Genomic DNA, 21,262 nt, shown 5'->3' with positions numbered 1-21,262 from the left:
CACCGGGCTGGGCAGGAGCGCTGCCCCGCTGGAGGGCAGGAGGCTCTGCAGGGGGATGGGGACAGGCTGGATCCACGGGCCAAGGCCAGTTGTAGGAGGTTCCACCCGGCTCCGTGCGGGTCCTGCACGGTCACACCAGCCCCAGGCAGTGCCGCGGGCTGGGGCAGAGGCTGGGAAGCTGCCCGGTGGAAAGGGGCCTCAGGGTGCTGGGTGATGGCTGGACATGAGCCAGGACCGTGCCCAGGTGGCCAAGGTGGCCAACAGCATCCTGGCTTGTGTCAGACACAGTGTGGCCAGCGGGGCCGGGGCAGTGACCGTCCCCCTGCACTCGGCACCGGTGAGGCCGCACCTGGAATCCTGTGTCCAGTCTTGGGCCCCTGGCCGCAGGAAAGACACGGGGGGGCTGGAGCATGTCCAGGGAAGGGCAACGGGGCTGGGGAAGGGTCTGGAGCACCGGTCTTATGAGGCGCAGGTGGGGGAACTGGGGTTGTTTAGCCTGGAGAAGAGGGGGCTTAGGGGACCTTCTTGCTCTCTGCAGCTGCCTGAAAGGAGGTTGTAGGCAGGTGGGTGTTGGTCTCTTCTCCCAGATATCAAGCGATAGGATGAGATGTGCCGCGGGAGGTTTATACTGGTTATTAGGAAGAGTTACTTCACCAAAAGGGTTGTCAAGCACTGGAACATGCTGCTCCGGGAAGTGGTTGAGTCTCCATCCCTGGAGGTGTGGAAAAGATGTGTAGGGACATGGTTTAGTGGTGGGCTTGGCAGTGCTGGGTTAATGGTTGGACTTGATGATCTTAAAGGTCTTTTCCAACCTAAATGATTCAGTGATTCTACAATTAGTAAGCAATTTGGTTTATATGCTTTTTACAAAGAGAACAGCAACATTGTGGTAATTGGGCATCTTGTGCACCAGATTGAATACACCCCTAAAAGCTAAATCACTCGTGACGTTTTTTGGTTTGTCTAGTTTAGGGTGCTTGCATGGGTGTCAGTCCTGCCAACATATGGCATGAAACACTGTTCACCGTTTTTGGCATAAACTCAGGTCTTGCTGACTTTCTGTAATCATAAAATGCCTGCCACGGATTTAACATACTAAAGTGCAAAATGAATTGGAAGGAGCCATTAGAACTCTATGTGAAGCCTGAGAACATATTCCTAGAGATTAGAGTTGCTCTGCCACTGCCCTGATGGTCAGGGTTTCCATAATACTTGGCCACAGTGCAATTCCCCACCTTATCCCTGTATTGAATCCAATTGCACATTATGCAATAAGCGTTAAACCACTTTCTGACATAAAAATAGGGGGACTGTTTGCCCAAGGACTTCGTTTTGTGATCTTCAAATGAAACTGTAAAATTGGGGCATAGGACTTTGAACTCAGTATTTACTAATTTTTCATTTCAATTTCTGGCAGCCAATTGCAGTTTTAAAATACAAACTGACACAAAGGCAAAACATACTCTCCTCTTGTCTTTCTGCTTTCACAATAGCTGTGATTATTTTGGGTTTCTACTGTGTTCCTAATAAAATATATTAACCAATTTTATGTAGAAGTAGACTGGAACTTAATCTTTGAAGTCTTTGATACTTTCATAATATTTATTTTGTTGCTGTGCTTTTATAACTTCTCCAAAATCATGTGTCCTGGGCAGAAATACTAGTGTGTGAGTGAGAAAGTTGCTGAGAGAACTATAAAATTTACGAGAATTGTATTTGCCTTATTTTTAAGGTACAGTCATCTGTAGCCGTGGGTACACCTGACTACATCTCCCCGGAGATACTGCAAGCAATGGAAGATGGAATGGGAAAATACGGGCCTGAATGTGACTGGTGGTCATTGGGTGTCTGCATGTATGAAATGCTGTATGGTGAAACACCCTTTTATGCAGAGTCATTAGTGGAAACCTATGGAAAGATTATGAATCATGAAGTAAGAGCTATATTAAATCTCTATGTATTCACTGAGTTCATAATGTTTACAGAGAAACTGTTATCACTTAAAGATATTGAAGTGATAGTAGTTCTTTGCTTTTTGATGATGTTATAGGACCATATCGTGTAGGTTTGTTGGTTCAGGTTTTAGGAACATTTGTCTCTCTGAACTGCAGAAATTTAATCCTTTGTCGTATTGGAATTTCTCTTTAAATGCTAATGTTCTTGTTGGAAAATCTAAGTACTCATCACAAAATAGAAATTAAAGCCAAATCTTGTGTTAGGCGCATTGAAAGTTTCCTCTGGACTGTGCAAGAGAAATGAAGTAATGCATTATTTACACAGCTGTGCACATTTTCTGTCATACTGAGTACAAAAAAGGGAACAGGCAAGTCAACCAGTGTAGACATGAGCTGCATGAAGAACATGAGTCGGGGGGAGCTGCCCAGAGTGGAAGTGGTAGAAGAGCATGAAGCTGAGCTGCATGAAGGACATGAGGTTGGGTGTTTGTCCAGGGTCAAAGTGGCAGAGAAGTGTTGGAATTTCTCAGTGCATTTTGTGCATTGTGAACATTGGAGAAGAAGAGTAAACTAAACTAGTTCATGGTGTCCTTTCAAGAGCTATATTAAGAGGATGTGTTTATGTGCATACTCATCCCAGGCAGCCAGAAGCTGTTGCATAGGGTGTATTGTTGCATTTTCTTTTCCCCAGAATGAGTGCAGTTTACTGGTGTTTTCAATGCTGTGCTCTCACAGTGAAGCAGTGATGGACAAGACGTGAAATCCTTGCCAGAGCTGACACCCTTGCTGTGATGAATATTAATCTCTCTCTTGCTTTAATTTCTTCAGTGAGCTAACTGGTTGCAAATGTAACCAGCGTAAACTCTGGCTATCTGGCTCTTAAACTTATTTGGGAAGAATTTTGAAGCTGTTATCCTGCAGACTTAATATTTTAATCTTACTTGGATACACAATCAATACGATTGTATGTTTTTCAACAGAAGCTTAAAGTTTAATTTCAGTTATGCTGGTTTGGTCCCTAATCTCATTTTAAATTCGAGAAGTTGTATTACAAAAGGTACATACATGCTGTTGTCCTTTATTGGGAAAAAAACAAAACAAAACAAAAAGCTCTTCCTGACTATACAGTGGTAGTAGTAGCAAGCTAAAATACAGAAAAGTTTTTCCCAGTTTTTATCTGGAGTAATTTCAAATGTTAGTGGTAAGTACAATTTTTAGATCGTTTTTTTGTTTATGATAATGTAAGTCTTTGCTAAATGTAGATTAGATTTGGGTGAGAAAAACAGTTATTTAACCTATAAATTAGAAGAATACATCCTTAAATAGAACAACATTTTGTAAAGAATTGACTACCATCATGGAGTTTGAAGAGTTGAAATCATAAAATCTCAAGGAGTACATCTTCAGGAGATAGTGGATCTGTGACTAAGAATACCAGTGAGAATCTGCCTTTATTGTATGATCTTTAATATATCGTAGTGTGTCAAAATTCCTGTATGTCATAAAAAAAAAAGTCTGCTTTTTCAAATAGTTACTGTAATTGCAGTTAGTTTTGAACAGATCTGTATTATAGAAATTGAGAAATGATTACTTGTCCTCAAAATCCATTTTAAGACAAAAAGTCTGTCACCAAATGTTTTGCATTATGCTCTACCACTGCTTGCTGGAATTAGAAGAACAGCGTTTTACTATTAATTAACAGTTTCATTGGTGTAATTTAGCATGTTCTTTTTGAAACTACTGTTGAATGTAATAGATTCCTTCTCTAAAAATTTCTCTATTTGTTTTGTTTTCTAGGAACGATTTCAGTTTCCATCCCATGTTACAGATGTATCTGAAGAAGCAAAAGATCTTATTCAGCGACTTATCTGCAGCAGGGAGCGTAGACTGGGACAGAATGGAATAGAGGATTTTAAGTCTCATGCATTTTTTGAAGGACTTAATTGGGATAACATCCGAAACCTAGAAGCACCTTACATTCCAGATGTTAGCAGTCCTTCTGACACCTCAAACTTTGATGTAGATGATGATGTATTAAGAAATCCAGTGAGTCTTTGTTTTTAAATATTACTAATGCAAGTGTGCAACCTTGCTGCACTGTGAGGTAGTAGTGAGAACTTATTTCAAAACAAGTAATGTAATAGATGAAAAATAAGTAATTTCGAATGTGAAAAAATCAAGTTTTTCATCCCTTTGACATTTTGCGTTGTCAGAAATTGTGAGCTGCTTTTCTAAATGGTAGCAGTTGCCAAAACGGACTATTGTTACATGGTCAGTCAAAGTTAAAACGTATTTAGGTGGGGAAAAAAAAAAGTAATTGCCCTTTTAGTTTACCTTTGCAAGGAGCTAGTATTTGGATTGATTCCTTTTCAGTGATGAAAAAAATAAATATATCTGTCTTTAGAAATACACATATATTCCCCATGCAGCTTGTAGTCATAGCTGTCCAGGTGAGAGAGCTCACACTGGTACTTCTCCACTGACTTAAGAACCAGGAGGTTGGGGTTTTGGAGTGGGGACATTGGTGTTCCCTTCCTCTGTTTCTGTTGTGTAGTATTTTACAGACTCGGGTCAGGAGAAGCAGAGGGCTTTTGTGGTAATTTGTTCATCAGCTTTTATTCCAAGAAATGAAGACCTTTGGGCACATTTTTTGATTACATATCTAACAGTAACTAGCATATGAAAACAGTGGGCATTTTGGTGTCAGGTCACTTTAATTAGGGAATTGAAATTTCACATTTTCTTTTACTAATTGCATTGTGCCTTGAACTTGTTGAAATGCTGCCCTTCAAGTGCTGGTTCAAGAGGCTCCTAAATTCAGGTCATTATATTAAGTGACCTAATCTAAAACAAAGTTCGTTCAGGGACAATGGAATGTTGTACAATGGAGCATAACTGCCAGTTTCAGTTGGTATATGTTAGGAAAAGTCTTTCCCTTAATTGTCTGTCTTTAACTGTTGAGGCTAAATCAAATGCCTTTAGCTCTGTAGGGGTTCTCTTGGGGGTTTTCATGCATGTTCTTTTCATGCAGGATGTGGTGCCACCAAGTTCTCATACAGGCTTTTCTGGATTGCATTTACCATTCGTTGGGTTCACATACACAACTGATAGGTAAGCAAATGATATATTTTTCATTAAACTTGCTTCCCAATTGCAGCTAATTCTAGTAAATTCTCATTTTTGTAAACATGTGGAAAGGTTGATTTCCATAGGTGTACCTGTAGAAAAACCTTTATCCCCTTTTTTTTCAAGTGATGAACATACTTTGATCATGCTTGCCAAGATTAGATCCTTGTGTATTTAATATTTTATCTATTTGAAATGAATGAAAGTTAAGGGACTAGATGTGTCACTTGAAATGAGCTACAAACTTGCTGTTCCTGCATTCAGAGCCCGAGAACAAGTCTTGTCCATGTTAATGTCTGCCAGGAGTAGTTCAGGATTAGCTTATTGCTTTAAAGTCCTGCTGGTAAGCTAAGCTAACATAGATGGTTCTGAGCATGGACAAAGTGGCTCACTTTGCACGTCTTTGAAATGGTCTCCATCTGACTTCAAAGATCCCTCAAATGTATACTTGTGTCTGATCATAAAGTTATTCTGCCCTGTTTGTTACTCCATTATTTCCGTTTGCTGGGGTGTGTGTTACCCCATGCAACACTATTTCAGAAAGAACCCAGTACACACATCTCATGCTTTTCAGTGAGATCATGTGGCTTAACTTAAATCCATCTTTGTCACACTTCAAACTTTTGGGTATTTTTTCATCAGCATGCTCAGTGCAGGCACGCTTACCTGCTTGCTTTTCTGTCAGGCAGTAGTAACCTTTGGCATGGGAGAGTTGACACTTTCAATCATTCAGACACTTTGTAAAGTCAACGTACATCCACATCATCAAAGTCCTGAATGCAGACACTGTAGTTCTACAGCAGCATACACAGTAGCTAGGGAATAACAACTTTGTCTACCTTGACAATTGTCTTAACAGTAACAATTACTGCACTAATTGTTTTTGTAACTTTAAGGTGTGTATTTGGTGGAATCCCAGCATGTCACTGCTGTAGACTGCTGTGAGTATTTATTAAAATGTTCCAACTTATGTATTTGTTTTCAGCTCTTTATCTGATAGAGGCACTCTAAAGAGTGCAATGCAGTCTGACACTGTAACCAAAGATACAGATGTGCAGCGTGACTTAAAGAACACTTCACAAATAGAAGGCTATGAAAAGAAAATACGGAAATTAGAGCAAGAAAAGCAGGATTTGAACAGAAAACTGCAAGGTTAGTGGTTTATATTTGTTTGGATTCTTAGTTCTGCTCATTAGGAGGAACTGGGAATGTATTTTATTGAAAACCTTTTCCTTTCTTTTCTGATTTTAAGAATCTACACAGACAATGCAGAACCTCCAAGGTCCAGTGTGTGTTACAGTAAGTACAAGCCGTGATAAAGAGATTAAAAAATTAAATGAAGAAATTGAACGGTTGAAGAACAAATTAACAGGTAAGCCTCTGGCATGGTAATTATAGTAAAGCAATTTGTTTTTCTATTCCTAGTAACATTATGTACTGTGCTTTTGCAATAAGTAGAATTAATGTTATTGAGGTGCTAAAAAAACATTTTTTAAAAGTCTTGTTCAGTAGTAAAAGGCATTTTGGTTTTTCCCTGAGCACTTTTTCTTCCACTTGCTTGCCCTTATAGCATATACTAGCATGGCAAGTCTAGTATACAATGAATTGTGTGGATGAGTTTAAATACGTTGTGTGATGTTTGCTTCCCTAAAAATCTCAGGAGATCCTGTTTTCTTACTCCTCCTTTTTGGGAGGAGTGTTGTTTTGGAGGAATTTTGCTTGGAGGCAGGTGTAAGAGACAGTGGGGAAAGAATACTAGCTGCTCTTTAGTAACATAAGGGGATAGGTGGGGGGATGTATAATAATAGTTCACATTTAAATGTTTCTGAGCTCCTGCTCCCTTTATGTTTCTGTCTGGTGATGCATTAATTAGGAAGCACTGAGCATTGCAGAAAAATATTGGCATCTGTCCTGAGAGAAAACTGACTCATCCAGATCACTGAAAATCTGTTGCTTGACAATGCTATTAGTTTATCCATACAAACCTCCTGGGTAGTCACTGATTTTTAAGTGGGAGTTAGTGATAAACAAAACAGTAGCTGTGAATCCTAATGACTTGGCTGAGAGGTTTATAGGGACCTATACTACAGCGTAAATGTTCAGATGCTGAGTTGCTGATGCTGACCCCGTCCCCCAAAGTCTGGCAATATACCCCCTTTGTAGGTGCATGCATTGTAAAGATCAGCTCAGCTCTCCTACATAGATTATCCTTCCAAAAAAGCTATTCTTGTTTATTCTGGAGTTAGGTTTGAGTCCAAATAGATTAAGGTATTCCTTCTGCAAATGGTTCAGGTTTATTTGGCTCTTCAGCCAATGGTGTCCTGTTAAATATAAAAACTAGCAGTATGATCTGGCTTAAAAAGAAGTAGTATTGGTTCATGTAGAGTGGGAGGAGGTTCGTGCTGAAGTGAGAAAAGGAATATTACATTAATTGTTACAGCAGTGCTTGGGGTCCCTGAATACATAGGCCTAATTTCCTGTTCTGCCACAGACATCAGTGGAATTTGAGTGAGGCAGTTATTCCCTGTGCAAGTTATTTATTTGTTTAAAAGAAGTAGTAATTAAAACCAAACGGAGAATGGTAGCTCGTTTTCTTACCAGGCGTAAGACTGAGCAGAGGTATATAAACATGGTTAGTTTGCACTTCAAGGCGATAATTTCAAACCAAATTTGTTTAATTTTCTTTGAGAGTAAAGAGGGAACTACCAAGAGAACATCCTGCCAGGAATATGGGCAGTTGGGTCTCCAGCCTGCCTCGTGCAGGATGGTATTCCATTCCCAGATCGTTAGTTCATATCTACCCTAGGAAATAAATAATCCTTTCCTGTCTTGCTGGATGCACTAATGACTGACTGTAGCCTTGCTTGCCATATAATGAAAACTATTTAGGAGACAAATTGCTAGAACTGGAATTAGAACAACTCAAGTTTATTTTAATGTTTTCAAGGGCTAGAAGTTACATTCCTCAAAAATAAAACAAAGCCCTGTGCTAAGGCTTTTTCACTTAGAGATCACAGTCTTTGGGAGGGTTTCTTTAATAGTCTGAGAAAATTAAAATTATTTGGAGATGTCAGTGCCCCAAAATTACCTTAAACTGTCTAAAATGGTGGGAATAGGGAAGTTGTTGATTTTCCCAGGAAAGTAATACCAGTTTGTTTCAGTAATGTTGCTCGCTTTATTTTGGTGTAAATTTTGGACAGTTACATTTAGTATGTATTAATCTACAGATATAAGCAAGCTGGAAGGACAGCTTGCGGATGCAGTGGCTTTTCGACAAGAACATGAAGACTCTATACACAAGTTAAAAGGACTAGAAAAACAGTGCAGAGTACTGCGGCAAGAAAAGGAGGACCTTCATAAGGTATTGATCAAAAGCTAGATATATTTAAAAATGGCCATGTAAAGTAGTTATAGAACAGTTCTGTTGTGATTGCACTTTTGGTGTTTTAGATGCTGCTTTTTAAAACAATACTGAATGTTAGTGAACCTGTTGATTTCATTAACACTATACTCATTTTCCAAAGTAGCACATTTTCTTTTTTTTGGAAGTTGATAGACATCTTATGTCATCTTATTTAAGTGTTCTGCTGGAACACCTAAAGAATGGGTTTAGTTTAACTGTTGAATTATTCCTAACTGTTTTAATAGAGGTGTGAGGGCAATCAAGAGAGGCTTAAGGGCCTCGGGTTGACTGGATCAGGAACACCAGTAGTGTTCTTCTCTATCCTTCCAGTTGCAGGGAATGAGGAGGGAAGAAACAGGAAGAGCCAGCAGATCACTACCTGGCTCCAAGCCTGGTGTCACTGACAGAATGTTAGGTTTTTTGATCACGGGTCAGTTTATGTGACACCAGGCCAGCTGGTAGCAGATGGGGTACACCTGTCTCAAGGGGGAAAAGTATCCTTGCACAAGAGTTAGCGGGGCTCATTGAAAGACCTTTAAACTAGATTTAAGGGGGAAAGGGATAAAACCAGGCTCACTTGAGATAAGCCTGGGGGTGGTATGCCAATGTTTGAGGGATGGTGTGACAGCAAGGTTTTTGGTCTGCCATCTCAGTGGAGGCAAGGCATGGACATCCATGCAGAGCAAAGATGCAAAGGATATTGACATATTCGAAACTATGAAAGTGCCTGAGTATGGTCACATAGGAATCTGAGCTTCTCAACACGAAAAGGTGGCAGGATCAACAGCCCAACCGAAGTGTATCTACACCAGTGCAAGCAGCACAGGCAACAGACAGGAGGAGCTGCAAGCCATTGTACGTCAGGAAAACTGTGATAGAGCTGCCATCACAGAAACATGGTGGGATGACTGACATGACTGGAGTGCTGCAGTGGATAGCTATTAACACTTCAGAAGGGATAGGCAAGGAGGGAGAGGCAGTGGGGTAGCCCTTTATGTTAGGGAGTGTTTTCACTATCTAGAGCTTGATGGTGGTGATGATCAAGGTTGAGTATTTATGGCTAAAAACTGGGGGGAAGGCCAACAAGACAGATACCATGGTGGGAGACTGTTTTAAGCCACCCAACCAGGATGAAGAGGCAGACAAAATATTCTACAAGGAACTAGGAGAAGTCTCGCAATTGCTACCCTTGTTCTTGTGGGGGACTTCAACTTACCAGGTGCCTCCTGGAAATACGACATAGCAGAGACGAAACAGTCGAGGATGTTTCTGTAGTGTGTGGAAGACAACTGCCTGGAACAGCTGGCGAGGGAGCCAGTGAGGGAAGGCTCTTGCGGAACCTGTTGCTTGTGAACAGAGGTTAGCAAATGTGACACTGTCTACGAGAAGGGCAGGAAGGAGGATCTGGGGAACTAGAGGCCTGTCAGCCTGACCTCGGTGCCAGGGGAGGTTGTGGAGCAGATCATCCTGAGTGCCATCACGCAGCACATACAGGACAGCCAGATGACCGTGCCCGGCCAGCACACATTTATGAAGGTCAGGTCATGCTTGATTGACCTGATCTCCTGTGACAAGGGGACGCGCTTAGTGGATGAGGGAAAGGCTGTGGATGTTGTCTACGCAGACCTTAGTAAAGCCTTTGACGGCGTTTCCCACACCGTTCTGCTGGAGAAAGTGGCTGCTGAGGGCTTGGCTGGGCGCAGGCTGGCTGGGTGAAAAGCTGGCTGGCTGGCCCAGCCCAGAGCGCGGTGGTGCGTGGAGTTACATCCCGCTGGCGGCCGGTCACACGTGGTGTTCCCCAGGGCTCAGCGCTGGGGCCAGTCCTGTTTGATTCTTTATCGACGATGCGGCCGAGGGGATGGAGGGCAGCCTCAGTTGGTTTGCAGAGGCCACCGGGCTGGGCAGGAGCGCTGCCCCGCTGGAGGGCAGGAGGCTCTGCAGGGGGATGGGGACAGGCTGGATCCACGGGCCAAGGCCAGTTGTAGGAGGTTCCACCCGGCTCCGTGCGGGTCCTGCACGGTCACACCAGCCCCAGGCAGTGCCGTGGGCTGGGGCAGAGGCTGGGAAGCTGCCCGGTGGAAAGGGGCCTCAGGGTGCTGGGTGATGGCTGGACATGAGCCAGGACCGTGCCCAGGTGGCCAAGGTGGCCAACAGCATCCTGGCTTGTGTCAGACACAGTGTGGCCAGCGGGGCCGGGGCAGTGACCGTCCCCCTGCACTCGGCACCGGTGAGGCCGCACCTGGAATCCTGTGTCCAGTCTTGGGCCCCTGGCCGCAGGAAAGACACGGGGGGGCTGGAGCATGTCCAGGGAAGGGCAACGGGGCTGGGGAAGGGTCTGGAGCACCGGTCTTATGAGGCGCAGGTGGGGGAACTGGGGTTGTTTAGCCTGGAGAAGAGGGGGCTTAGGGGACCTTCTTGCTCTCTGCAGCTGCCTGAAAGGAGGTTGTAGGCAGGTGGGTGTTGGTCTCTTCTCCCAGATATCAAGCGATAGGATGAGATGTGCCGCGGGAGGTTTATACTGGTTATTAGGAAGAGTTACTTCACCAAAAGGGTTGTCAAGCACTGGAACATGCTGCTCCGGGAAGTGGTTGAGTCTCCATCCCTGGAGGTGTGGAAAAGATGTGTAGGGACATGGTTTAGTGGTGGGCTTGGCAGTGCTGGGTTAATGGTTGGACTTGATGATCTTAAGGATCTTTTCCAACCTAAATGATTCAGTGATTATATACACAGGGGTTAAACTCGGATGTATGGCTAGTTATCAGTCCTGTAGTTCCAAAAAGCATACATACTCAAGAGTTAATAGAGCTAGGTCACTGCTGCAGCTTGAGTCCACTTACTCTTTGTAATGCCAAAAGGTTCAATTACTGCTTAAGGCTGGATGACTTTTATGTAATTGCTGAGATTATTTACTGTTATGTAAACTACACCTTTGTCCACTGCCTGAAATGTAATAGTATCTTAGTTTAAGTCAGGAAAGGACTTTGCAATACAGTAAATAGGGGTTTACATATACTACATACCACTTTCAAGGATATCAAAACGAGCTACCTGTATTCAAATAGCTAGTTTTAGAAAAGTCTAGCAACCTATTGTTCACGTGGCATTTAGATGGATCCAAACCCAATCCATGGCCCAAAATCTCTGGGGTTTTTCTCTGCTAGAATTTAACAGTCTCTATTCATGTGTTAACTACTGTTAAGAGTTATTTACCTGAATGTATGAGTAGCAGAGAAGTCAAATATGCTCTTCCTGGTTTGAACACATCCCTTTTGGGAAGTTAATAAATGCTTCTGCAATACTGCTACCAACAGCAGAAATTTTTAGAAGTCTGTTGGCTGGTATACATTTATTCTGTTGTCTAGTTCTGTTCTTTTTCTTATATTTTTTCCTCCTACTCTCAAATGATTTTATGTAGAAAATAAACCTGTATTTTCATCTTGTTAATTTTTGTTAAACTACTTGCTGTAAAGGAAACAACTTTCATACTTGCAATTAAAGTACTGGACCTTCACAGTTTGTTCTAAGGAATCTTCCTCAGTTTTCTGAAGAATTTCTACAAGACTTGCTGCAGCGTCTCAGTGCTGGTACAGTGTATTTGGCTGCCCTGAACATGCTGTGTGCTCAAACATTGCTTTAGAAAAGACTACTGTTGTGCAGGTACATGGTGGTAATCTATAGTTATTTAGAAGTGCGGTGGCCTTGTGTGATCAGATTTATAAGAATGATTTCTGGAACACCAAAGGTCCTCTTGGAGCTGCCACACTAGAAGCACAATTACTGCTGTCTTGGTATGTTACTGCAGCTGCTTAGCCAGTTAAAAAAAAAAAGGTGTGTAAATTAAGAATTAGAAGCTATGTGAGGTGATTGAGCTTTCAAGTCATGTTTATTTAGGTCCGGTTCCTTTCTTCTTGGAAGGAATATATGGAATTCAGATCCTTTTTTTTTTTTCTTTTAATGATATTTTTTTAATTTAAAACAGCAACTTGTAGAAGCCTCAGAGAGATTAAAGACACAATCCAAAGAACTGAGGGATGCCCACCAACAAAGAAAGCTAGCTGTGCAGGAGTTCTCTGAGCTCAGTGAGAGGATGGGAGACTTGCGGTCTCAAAAGCAGAAGCTGTCCCGGCAACTTCGCGACAAAGAAGAGGAGGTGGAAGTGAGCATGCAGAAAATTGATGCTATGCGACAGGACATCCGTAAATCGGAGAAGATGAGAAAAGAGGTAGCTTGATAAAATAGCTAACAATAATGTGTTTCACCTGCTGCTTATCCAGTTTCTCATATGTGATTGCATTGAAAAATTGGGACTGTTCATGATAATTTATTTTGTCTTCATCTGTAAGAAATTGTCCCAGTAACTCTTCTATATAACTTTGCTACAGTCCACAAAATAGATCTTGAATTTGTTTCTCAATGTTTTACTGATGTATCAGGAAAAAACCAAGTCATCTGTCTTTTTTTGTTGTTGTTGTTTGTGCTCAGGCTGACTTTAATCTGGAGGAAGTTATTCTTGCTATATGCCCAGCTTCTTAGTTCTTGTGTTTTGCTTCTTGTGGACTCTGACTCATAGTCAGCTTGAAACCTAAAAAGCTTAGTGTCTTCATATGCTTTGGTTGGAGTATTTTGACGACTTCTTCTAACTGAATTTTTCTCTTCAGCTGGAGGGAGGAATAGTGATACAGACTAAATATATGGTTTTCCTTCCTCTGTCATTAGTCATTGTAGAGCATGTAATATCTTTAAGCAAGTGAATTTCCAATTAGTGTTCTAGGTAGTTTATAGTTTTACATAAGATGGAGTGGATAACCAGGAGAGAGCATAAGAAACAACTATTGCGGTTAACCCAGTGTTTTAATCAATGAAAAATCATCAATTTTTATGTATTCTCTGGATGAAATTAAATTCAAGAGTTTTATAAACATTGCTAGAAAACTTTTGAAGGGCAGTCTATGAAAACATAGTAAGAGGTGGTTTCTCAGACTTCTGTCCATGAAGTGCTAGTTAACTGGGAAAGGCAAAAAGGCTGTGGTACCATATTTGATGCGTAGGGTTGTGACATCTCATCTCTAGAGCAGAGTGCAGCAGGCGTTCAAGTGTTGTTGCTTATTCAGGTAAATATTTCCATGGAGGGCTTTTATAATCTCCTGTCTTTGTTCTTAACAAATTTCTCTATTCTCCCTTTTCTAACTGCTGTATCAGTCTTCTATTCAGAACATAGTCTGTAAGTTCATCATCTTGGCCCATAATTTTAAACACAATCCTTTTAAAAACAAATTTTCCGGTTGAATTTAAATGCAGAAAAACAAATCTTACTCTTCCTGTCAGGTTTTAAAACTGTGCCACTATTGCTTGAATTGCAAAAGTCGCCTTAGTTTCTGAAGTCAATAAATGGATGATGAAGCTTATTTTGTTCCATAATTGCAAAGTAAAATTGTTCAGTGTTTGTATCTGAAGTATCTTGCAATAATTTGTCTCAAAGGTTGGGATTTTTAAACTGCGTTAGCAGATAAAGAGGCATGGGGCTGACCTGTAAATGTGAGAGACTTTTTCACAACTGCAATGACTTCCTAGCACCATTCCTTCTCTTAGCATTAATAGAAGCTCTGCAGTTATCCCTGCACATACTTGCCTAGTTCATATTGGTACAAAAAGTCATGTAATAATAGTTCTACTGCATGAGATAGATGTCTGGATCACTGAAGGTAAACCAGTTGTTATGATATTGAGATGATTGTTACAGTGGTGTAATGTAAAATAGAAATAAAGGAAAACTTGCTGCTCATCTGTATGGAGGAAGGGAAATGAATGGTACAGATAGCACGATCTAATGGTGAAATGACTTAAAAGTTGCTGTTGTTACAGCTGGAAGCCCAACTTGAAGAAGTTGTAGCAGAAGCATCAAAAGAACGCAAGCTTCGTGAGCACAGTGAGGTCTTCTCCAAACAACTGGAAAACGAACTGGAAGCTCTAAAGGTTACATGTTTTGTGACAAATATTTACTCGTGGCACAGGACCTGCAATATTTTTGCTTACTTAACTGTTAATACCTGTGGGAAACTTAAAAACTACGGCATTACTGGAAACCTGGCCTAACCTATTCAGATTTATTTGCTTTTTTTGCTTGAAACACTTCACTGCTTCATCAGACACTAATGTCTTGAAAATGTCCAGTTTATGTAAATTCTTAGCAGATACTAAACCAGCATGGTACAAATCTGTTCTGTAACCCATTTGAACCCCTTATCAGGGTCATGTAAGCAGAGCAGTCACTTATGGGGCTTAATGCTTGCAGAGGCAGGTACCTTTTAAATTACTCAGTGTCCAAATAAAAATTTTTTCCAAGTGCCACCGATTGGACAATTCCAATTTTAAATAATATTCCCAAAGTATAAAGATTATAGTCTCTTCCTGATAGTTTCTCTTCTTCTTCTGCAGTTGAAGCAGGGAGGCCGGGCAGCAGGTGCCACACTAGAACATCAGCAGGAGCTTTCCAAAATTAAGTCTGAGCTGGAAAAGAAAATCTTGTTCTATGAAGAGGAGTTGGTTCGACGAGAAGCATCACATGTTTTGGAAGTGAAAAATGTGAAAAAGGAAGTACATGATTCAGAGAGCCATCAACTTGCACTGCAGAAAGAAATCATGATATTAAAGGATAAATTAGAGAAAACAAAGCGAGAGAGGTAAGCTTTTGGGCATGATTCATTAACTAGGGATTTCTGGGGTTTGTGTATTGCATTACATAGGTATCTGTGCGGGTTGGTATTTCACCTTAACTCTGTTGATTCCTTTTTAAAAATCCCAGTTTACATGTTCAAAAATGTTATGGTATAAGTGTTTCTATTTCTTGTCCTTAGGCACAGTGAAATGGAGGAAGCGGTAGGAACAATGAAAGAGAAATATGAGCGTGAAAGATCTATGCTCTTGGAAGATAACAAAAAGCTAACAACAGAAAACGAACGGGTAATTATTTTAGGAAAGACATTTAAACAAAATAAATTCTTCATTACTTTCTGATGTTGAATTAGTCTACTCGTTGATCAGAACAGGATCTGTGAATGTTCAGGCAGTATCAGAATTTTTAAAATGTCCTTTTCACCATATAAACGTCAGAGATCTGGCTAAATAGTAGCTGCAGCATCTCAGTACTGCTCTTTGCGGGATTGATTCCCACAACTCAGGGCACCACTTTCTGATTTCTTCATGAAGGCTGCACAGAGAGGGAAGCATTTACAAAGACTGTCTGACTTCCTGATGACTTACAGTTGAACCTCATTCCTCTTGATGATCTCTATACCTGCTTTTTCTTTTCCTTTGTTTTGGATTGGTTTGTGTGAACTGGCAATATGGTGTTCTATGCTCAGGAGCTAATCTCCGGTTCCACAAAAAAAGAACCCCTCCCATTTCTTTGGTCTGTGTTAGAACTTCCAGATAGCAGAGTGTGGTCTTATTTGTTCAGATTCTATAGGTGTGTAGACATATGCATATTTTAAAAGTCTGAAGCTGACATCTTCTGTTTCAGCTCTGCTCCTTTGTGGACAAATTAACAGCACAGAACAGACAGCTAGAAGATGAGCTCCAAGACCTTGCAGCAAAAAAGGAGTCTGTTGCTCACTGGGAAGCTCAGATCGCAGAAATTATTCAATGGTATGTGCTCTTTAGAGATCTAGATGGCCACTTTCAACTTCAAATACTGATTAGCTTCCCACCCCACTCCCACCCCCCCATACAGCAAGGCCCTTTTCTCTGTGTCTGGGATCAACAAAAGCATAGTACTTCTGTGTGCTGATTAGCTATTTCTCTTCTGCTTTCTAGTATTGCTGAATAGTACTGACAAGTGAAATTGTCAGTACTGTACAAGTACATTAAATGCAAAGAACAGAGTTTTGCTGTCAACTTGCTTCTGTCTCTAAAGCGATCATTAAATCACCCAATTTGAAATATTTTGATAAATTCATTCAGGAAGATAGTCTTGATTTAAAAGGTCCATGTTAATGTATAGAACCTCACTAGTTGTACTAGACAAGCACTTGGACAATTCAGAGGTCATTTCTTCCCTCTGTTACTTGCTGTTTTAGCAAGCTGTGTGCAAGTATTTTCAGTATGCCAGACAAGAAGGACTTGAAGGTAGCCCTTATAAAAATTGAGCAAGCAATATGCAGATCATGTTCCAAACAATAACAGTAAATCTCTGCAGAACTCTTGCTGGTGGTGGAAGGGAAACTTCAGTTTCCCTAGCAACTGCCACAATCAAGAGAATCAGATAAAAGAAAAACCTAAAGCAGGCAATCTAAGATTTATTCAGTTTTCTGTTGCTGGGAGAGTTTTCCCTGCTCTGTCCATTTCTGTTGTGTCCCTAAATCCAGTGCAGGCACTCTGATTTTGGTCGCACAGTATTTGGTGCTATGAGTGATGAAACTGTTAATTAAGGGTTTTTTTGTAACTACACAACAGGGTAAGTGATGAGAAGGATGCTCGTGGCTATCTCCAAGCATTAGCTTCCAAGATGACAGAAGAACTAGAATCATTGAGAAGTTCCAGTCTGGGGTCACGAACACTGGTAAGAAAACAGCAGGCATTCAGGCTGTCCTGGGGATATCTTAAGAAGCTACATTTTTAGTTCCAGCTGTATGTTCATAATCAGAATTCTTTTATAATAAATCCTCTGCTTTCCAGTTTTTATCTATTGCTTGTGAAATCCATCTAGCTAATCATAGAATGGTTTGGGTTGGAAGGGATCTCAAAAATCATTTAGTTCCAATGACCTGCCTTGGGCAGGGACAATCTGATCAGAATTTGATAATTACAGGGATGGTTGTTTCATACTAGTATCTGCCATAACAAACTGCTTTAAACAATACAGAAGAGAGAAGAAATAATAACTTAAACCATTAAAGGGGAGTACAGAAATTTACTTCACCTTGTTAGATGCAAGTGAATAATTTTAATTGCTGTTACAGTGAGATAAAAAAGCAGATTTTCTTTTCTGACCAAGTATTAGCTGGTTGATATTTTTACAAACTAGTGACACACTGAGAGCTTTATTTAAGTAGCTTTATTTAAGTGCAGAACAATGAGACTTTATGCCATAATTTTTACATACAATAGTAACATGAATTCCCCAAAACATCTGCAAAACAAGAGCTCTCACAAAGGAGTATGGTTTTAAAGACAAAAACACTTGTTTTGCCTTGGCAGGTACTAAATACCTGCATCAGGAAAGGGAGAACCATTTGCAGCAAGTCATGGAAGCCCATGACCCTAGCAATGCCAGTCAGCACAGTCTGCCATGCGAAGAGTCCGTCTGCTGCTGGTTTATACGGATAAGAAGTTACTTACTCCTTCCAAACCTACAAATAGGCGAGAATAAGAGAAAGCTATAACTTCCTATGAGCTAACATTTGCCTACATCTTTAAGAGACAATTGTAATCTTGAGTGGTTTTATAGGAAGAAAGATCAGACCAAATGCAGTTGGCATTTGCTTCTTGGCTACTGCCAGAATAAAAAATGCTGTCTGTTCTTTGTATTACAGCTGGTTTTGTAACTTCAGCAGAACCTGATCTAAGGCATTTATTTCTCAACATAAAAACATGGCTCTCGTTTTCATGACTGTTATTTGCAACTTCATGTGTGAATAGAGAAGCATCCATTAGGGAATATCAAAAATGTAGTCCACACTGAAAAATGACTGGAAAAGCTTGGAATATTAGCTTTTCAGGGGTAGTAGGGTGGAATTGCATGGTGTATGCAGAAGTATAGTGTATGCTACTTAGTAAGTGTAAGAATTACTTAGGCACACGTTGTAGGGATCTTGGGTATCTCAAGAACTGGATTATTTAATTTTTTTCTGTGATTTTTCCACTCTTTGTATGTTTTATGTAAGTACATTTTACATTAAATACTGACATTTATCTCATGTTTGACAATTCAATATGCCAGTATGCAAGTTTTATACTTTTTTCTAGATTGGACAATGAAAACTAGCCATTTTCAATGGGTTCTCTCAATTTGGCTTCCATACTCAGTAATCCAGCATTTTGGTTTCAAGTTTATTGTATTAGTGGCTTAACGACCATAAAAATTGCTTGTTACTTTGTTTTCGTGTAACAAAGCCTGACTATTGACTGATTTCCATGCAGCAGGTATAGTGCCCATGACTAATTAAAACAGCATTATCTGATTTGGTGTGAAAGCTAATTTATGTCTTCGAACAAGAACAGGAATATCTTTAGACAGTTGATGTTGATATTAATATTCAATAACTTAATGCAACAGGATCCACTTTGGAAAGTGCGACGCAGTCAGAAGTTGGATATGTCAGCTAGGCTGGAATTACAGTCTGCCCTGGATGCAGAAATTCGTGCTAAACAACTAGTTCAAGAAGAGCTACGAAAAGTTAAAGATGCAAACATATCTTTTGAAAGGTAATAAGAGCTTTGATTCTGTTTAGGTTTTATCATACTGCTCTCAACTGTTGATTAGATTAGTAACAATTTTCTTAAAATGGCCCCTTGTGCCTGGGATATTGGACTTGGCCAAAAAGATCCCATTCTACAGACTTACAGTTCTTACATAGTCGAATGAGAACTATAAACATTTCTTCAAGTAAATGTTTCACTGCTCTGAGTAGCTTGATAAATAGACACTGATCTCAGGCACCTGAGGAAAAAGGTGTCAGAGCAAATTCAGTACCTTTTCTTGGACTACCTGGAGAGTAGATATTCTTGGGAATTAGAAGCCAAACTGCTATTAGAATAATTTTGTTTGGCAGATATCTGCAATGACAGCGTGAGTCTCAAGTACAGTTTTCACTGTCTAGTCAAGTAGTAAGGTGCCTATTCAGGGGAAAAATAAAATTAATCAGCATTTAAAAAAAAGGTATTTAAAAAAAGCCCACCACCACTCCTCCAAAAAAGAAAAGAAAAAGCATCTTCCGAAACTCTGACATGTAGGACCAGAAACTAACAACTCTGTGCACTTGCATTCCTGCCTTTTGAGATATTTCAGTTTGCATTTTGATCATATTCTGTTGCTTTAGTAAATTAAAGGAATCAGAAGCAAAAAATAGGGAACTGTTGGAAGAGATGGAAGGTTTGAAGAAAAAGCTAGAAGAAAAATACAGAACAGATTCAGGTAATTAAAATTACCATGTTTTAACAGAGTTCTAACACCACTTGTGATGTTGCCTTTTAGCTAAGCCTGTTCTGCTTTGGGTTTTAGGTCTCAAACTTCCAGACTTTCAAGATTCCATTTTTGAATATTTCAACACCTCTCCTCTTGCACGTGATCTGACTTTCAGAGTGAGTTATTACATAAATTAACTATAAAAATGTGATAACTGAATTATATTTTTATTACATAAAAGTAACACTTGGGCACTGTGTGGCATGTTTGGTGTACTAGCCAAATTAGTGTGACACAGAATTGAATGCCCAGTAGATGTGAGATTGCTTGGTGTTTTGTAGAGAAGCTGGCACCTTTGGGAAATATTCCCAGAAGTTCACATTAATTATTTCCCGTTCTAGCTTCTTTGTTTAGATTTATCTCAAATGCTTGGCTAAATAATATATATTCAGTTTTTTTGGGAAGGCTGGCACACCTTGTTACAAATAAGGGATTAAATGTTTTGCAGTGGGAAGATGCTGGTTAATATAAGAAAAAGTATTTACACAGTTCAAGGAGCGTTTAAGCAGATATGTAAAACTGTTGGCTCCAGATCTTAATGGGTGGTTAGATTAGACGGAAGTGGGAAGAGAATCAGAGGACCCACAGATGTTGGTTTAATAAGTTTATCATCACACACCCTCTGATCCTTGGAAAACTAATCATACAAATCACAGCTCCAAGTGTGCATTTCACTTGAAAAGGTTTGTGCATTCCCAGAGGAAGCAGCTGTTAAATGCAACATTGACTCACATTTCCTTACTTCATGAACTCTTGATCTGTGAAGATTTTATTTTGGTTTTTTTGTTTGTTTGCAAAACATACAGACAGTTCAAGATAAAACCAACTGAACTGGAAAGAATAATCTGTTAAGTTTATGGAGCAGAGTTAAAGGGGCTCAGGTTAAAACCTCATTAGTATGGTTATATTTTGTATCTGAAATATGTCTTCCCCCCTCCCCCAGATTGTCACTGTTGCTAAAAAGGAAACCTATGGACATGCTATGATACTGCATACACTTTGTGTGTGTGCTGTTCTCAGTCACAAAACGTCCACTCTGGCTTTCTTGCTGAAGCAGCAGGATGATGTGGATGAGTTGAAGGGAAAGAGAGAAACATGATTTATGCTAGTATCTGAATAATAATTTTTATCTACTGACCTTGATGTTTTCAAACATCCCTTTAAAAAGTACCAGATATACTTAAATCAGTAACGTGGAATATCAAGCCCGTAACTAATCAAGATTCCATTCTACAGGTCCTGAGATAAATACATAGTTGCTATGGAAATGCAGGTGGCATTTTCTGATGAATTACATTAAGATTGCTGATACTGTACTTAATGACTTCCATTAACATTTTTTTTTCCACGTGTATCTATAAAGATAGTCCGTGTCATCTGCTCTGGGTTAATTTAGTTTGAATAAATACCATTTGGCCATATAAAACATTTCATTTAACTAGCCTACTAATAGTCTATCTGAAGTTTTCCTGTGGGTGATAAGTGATCGTTTTTATCCCTCATATTCGTTACAACAAAGGATTCTGTTTCTTCTTCGTCTACATCTTCTCTGCTAGCCTTTTGGGAAGAAGTAAGTTTTTGTTAGTAGTTTTGTCT

General features: G+C 40.1%; 1 protein-coding gene across 13 annotated transcripts in view; it reads left to right on the top strand.

Annotated features, from left to right (window-relative positions):
• Positions 1–21,262, top strand: part of CDC42BPB (CDC42 binding protein kinase beta) — a 98,552-nt gene that overhangs the window by 53,762 nt on the left and 23,528 nt on the right. For 8 of the 13 annotated variants that reach the window (XR_013929302.1, XM_080394552.1, XM_080394550.1 and 5 more), the window contains exons 7-22: positions 1,733–1,933; positions 3,753–4,001; positions 4,987–5,066; positions 6,067–6,233; positions 6,334–6,453; positions 8,309–8,442; positions 12,464–12,706; positions 14,347–14,457; positions 14,920–15,164; positions 15,339–15,444; positions 16,004–16,128; positions 16,936–17,041; positions 18,758–18,906; positions 19,521–19,615; positions 19,703–19,782; positions 21,186–21,236. Coding sequence is in view for 12 of the 13 variants with exons in the window: in XM_080394552.1 (XP_080250678.1) it covers positions 1,733–1,933; positions 3,753–4,001; positions 4,987–5,066; positions 6,067–6,233; positions 6,334–6,453; positions 8,309–8,442; positions 12,464–12,706; positions 14,347–14,457; positions 14,920–15,164; positions 15,339–15,444; positions 16,004–16,128; positions 16,936–17,041; positions 18,758–18,906; positions 19,521–19,615; positions 19,703–19,782; positions 21,186–21,236 (2,262 nt within the window). In the remaining variant the exon portion in view is untranslated. The remainder of the gene's footprint in view (positions 1–1,732; positions 1,934–3,752; positions 4,002–4,986; positions 5,067–6,066; positions 6,234–6,333; positions 6,454–8,308; positions 8,443–12,463; positions 12,707–14,346; positions 14,458–14,919; positions 15,165–15,338; positions 15,445–16,003; positions 16,129–16,935; positions 17,042–18,757; positions 18,907–19,520; positions 19,616–19,702; positions 19,783–21,185; positions 21,237–21,262) is intronic. The other 5 variants (XM_080394544.1, XM_080394543.1, XM_080394542.1 and 2 more) reach the window with 1 other exon arrangement.

This window comes from Falco punctatus (assembly GCF_963210335.1).
Source record: "Falco punctatus genome assembly, chromosome: 7".
Classification (NCBI taxonomy): domain Eukaryota; kingdom Metazoa; phylum Chordata; class Aves; order Falconiformes; family Falconidae; genus Falco; species Falco punctatus.
This window is presented reverse-complemented; position numbering and strand designations above follow the sequence as displayed.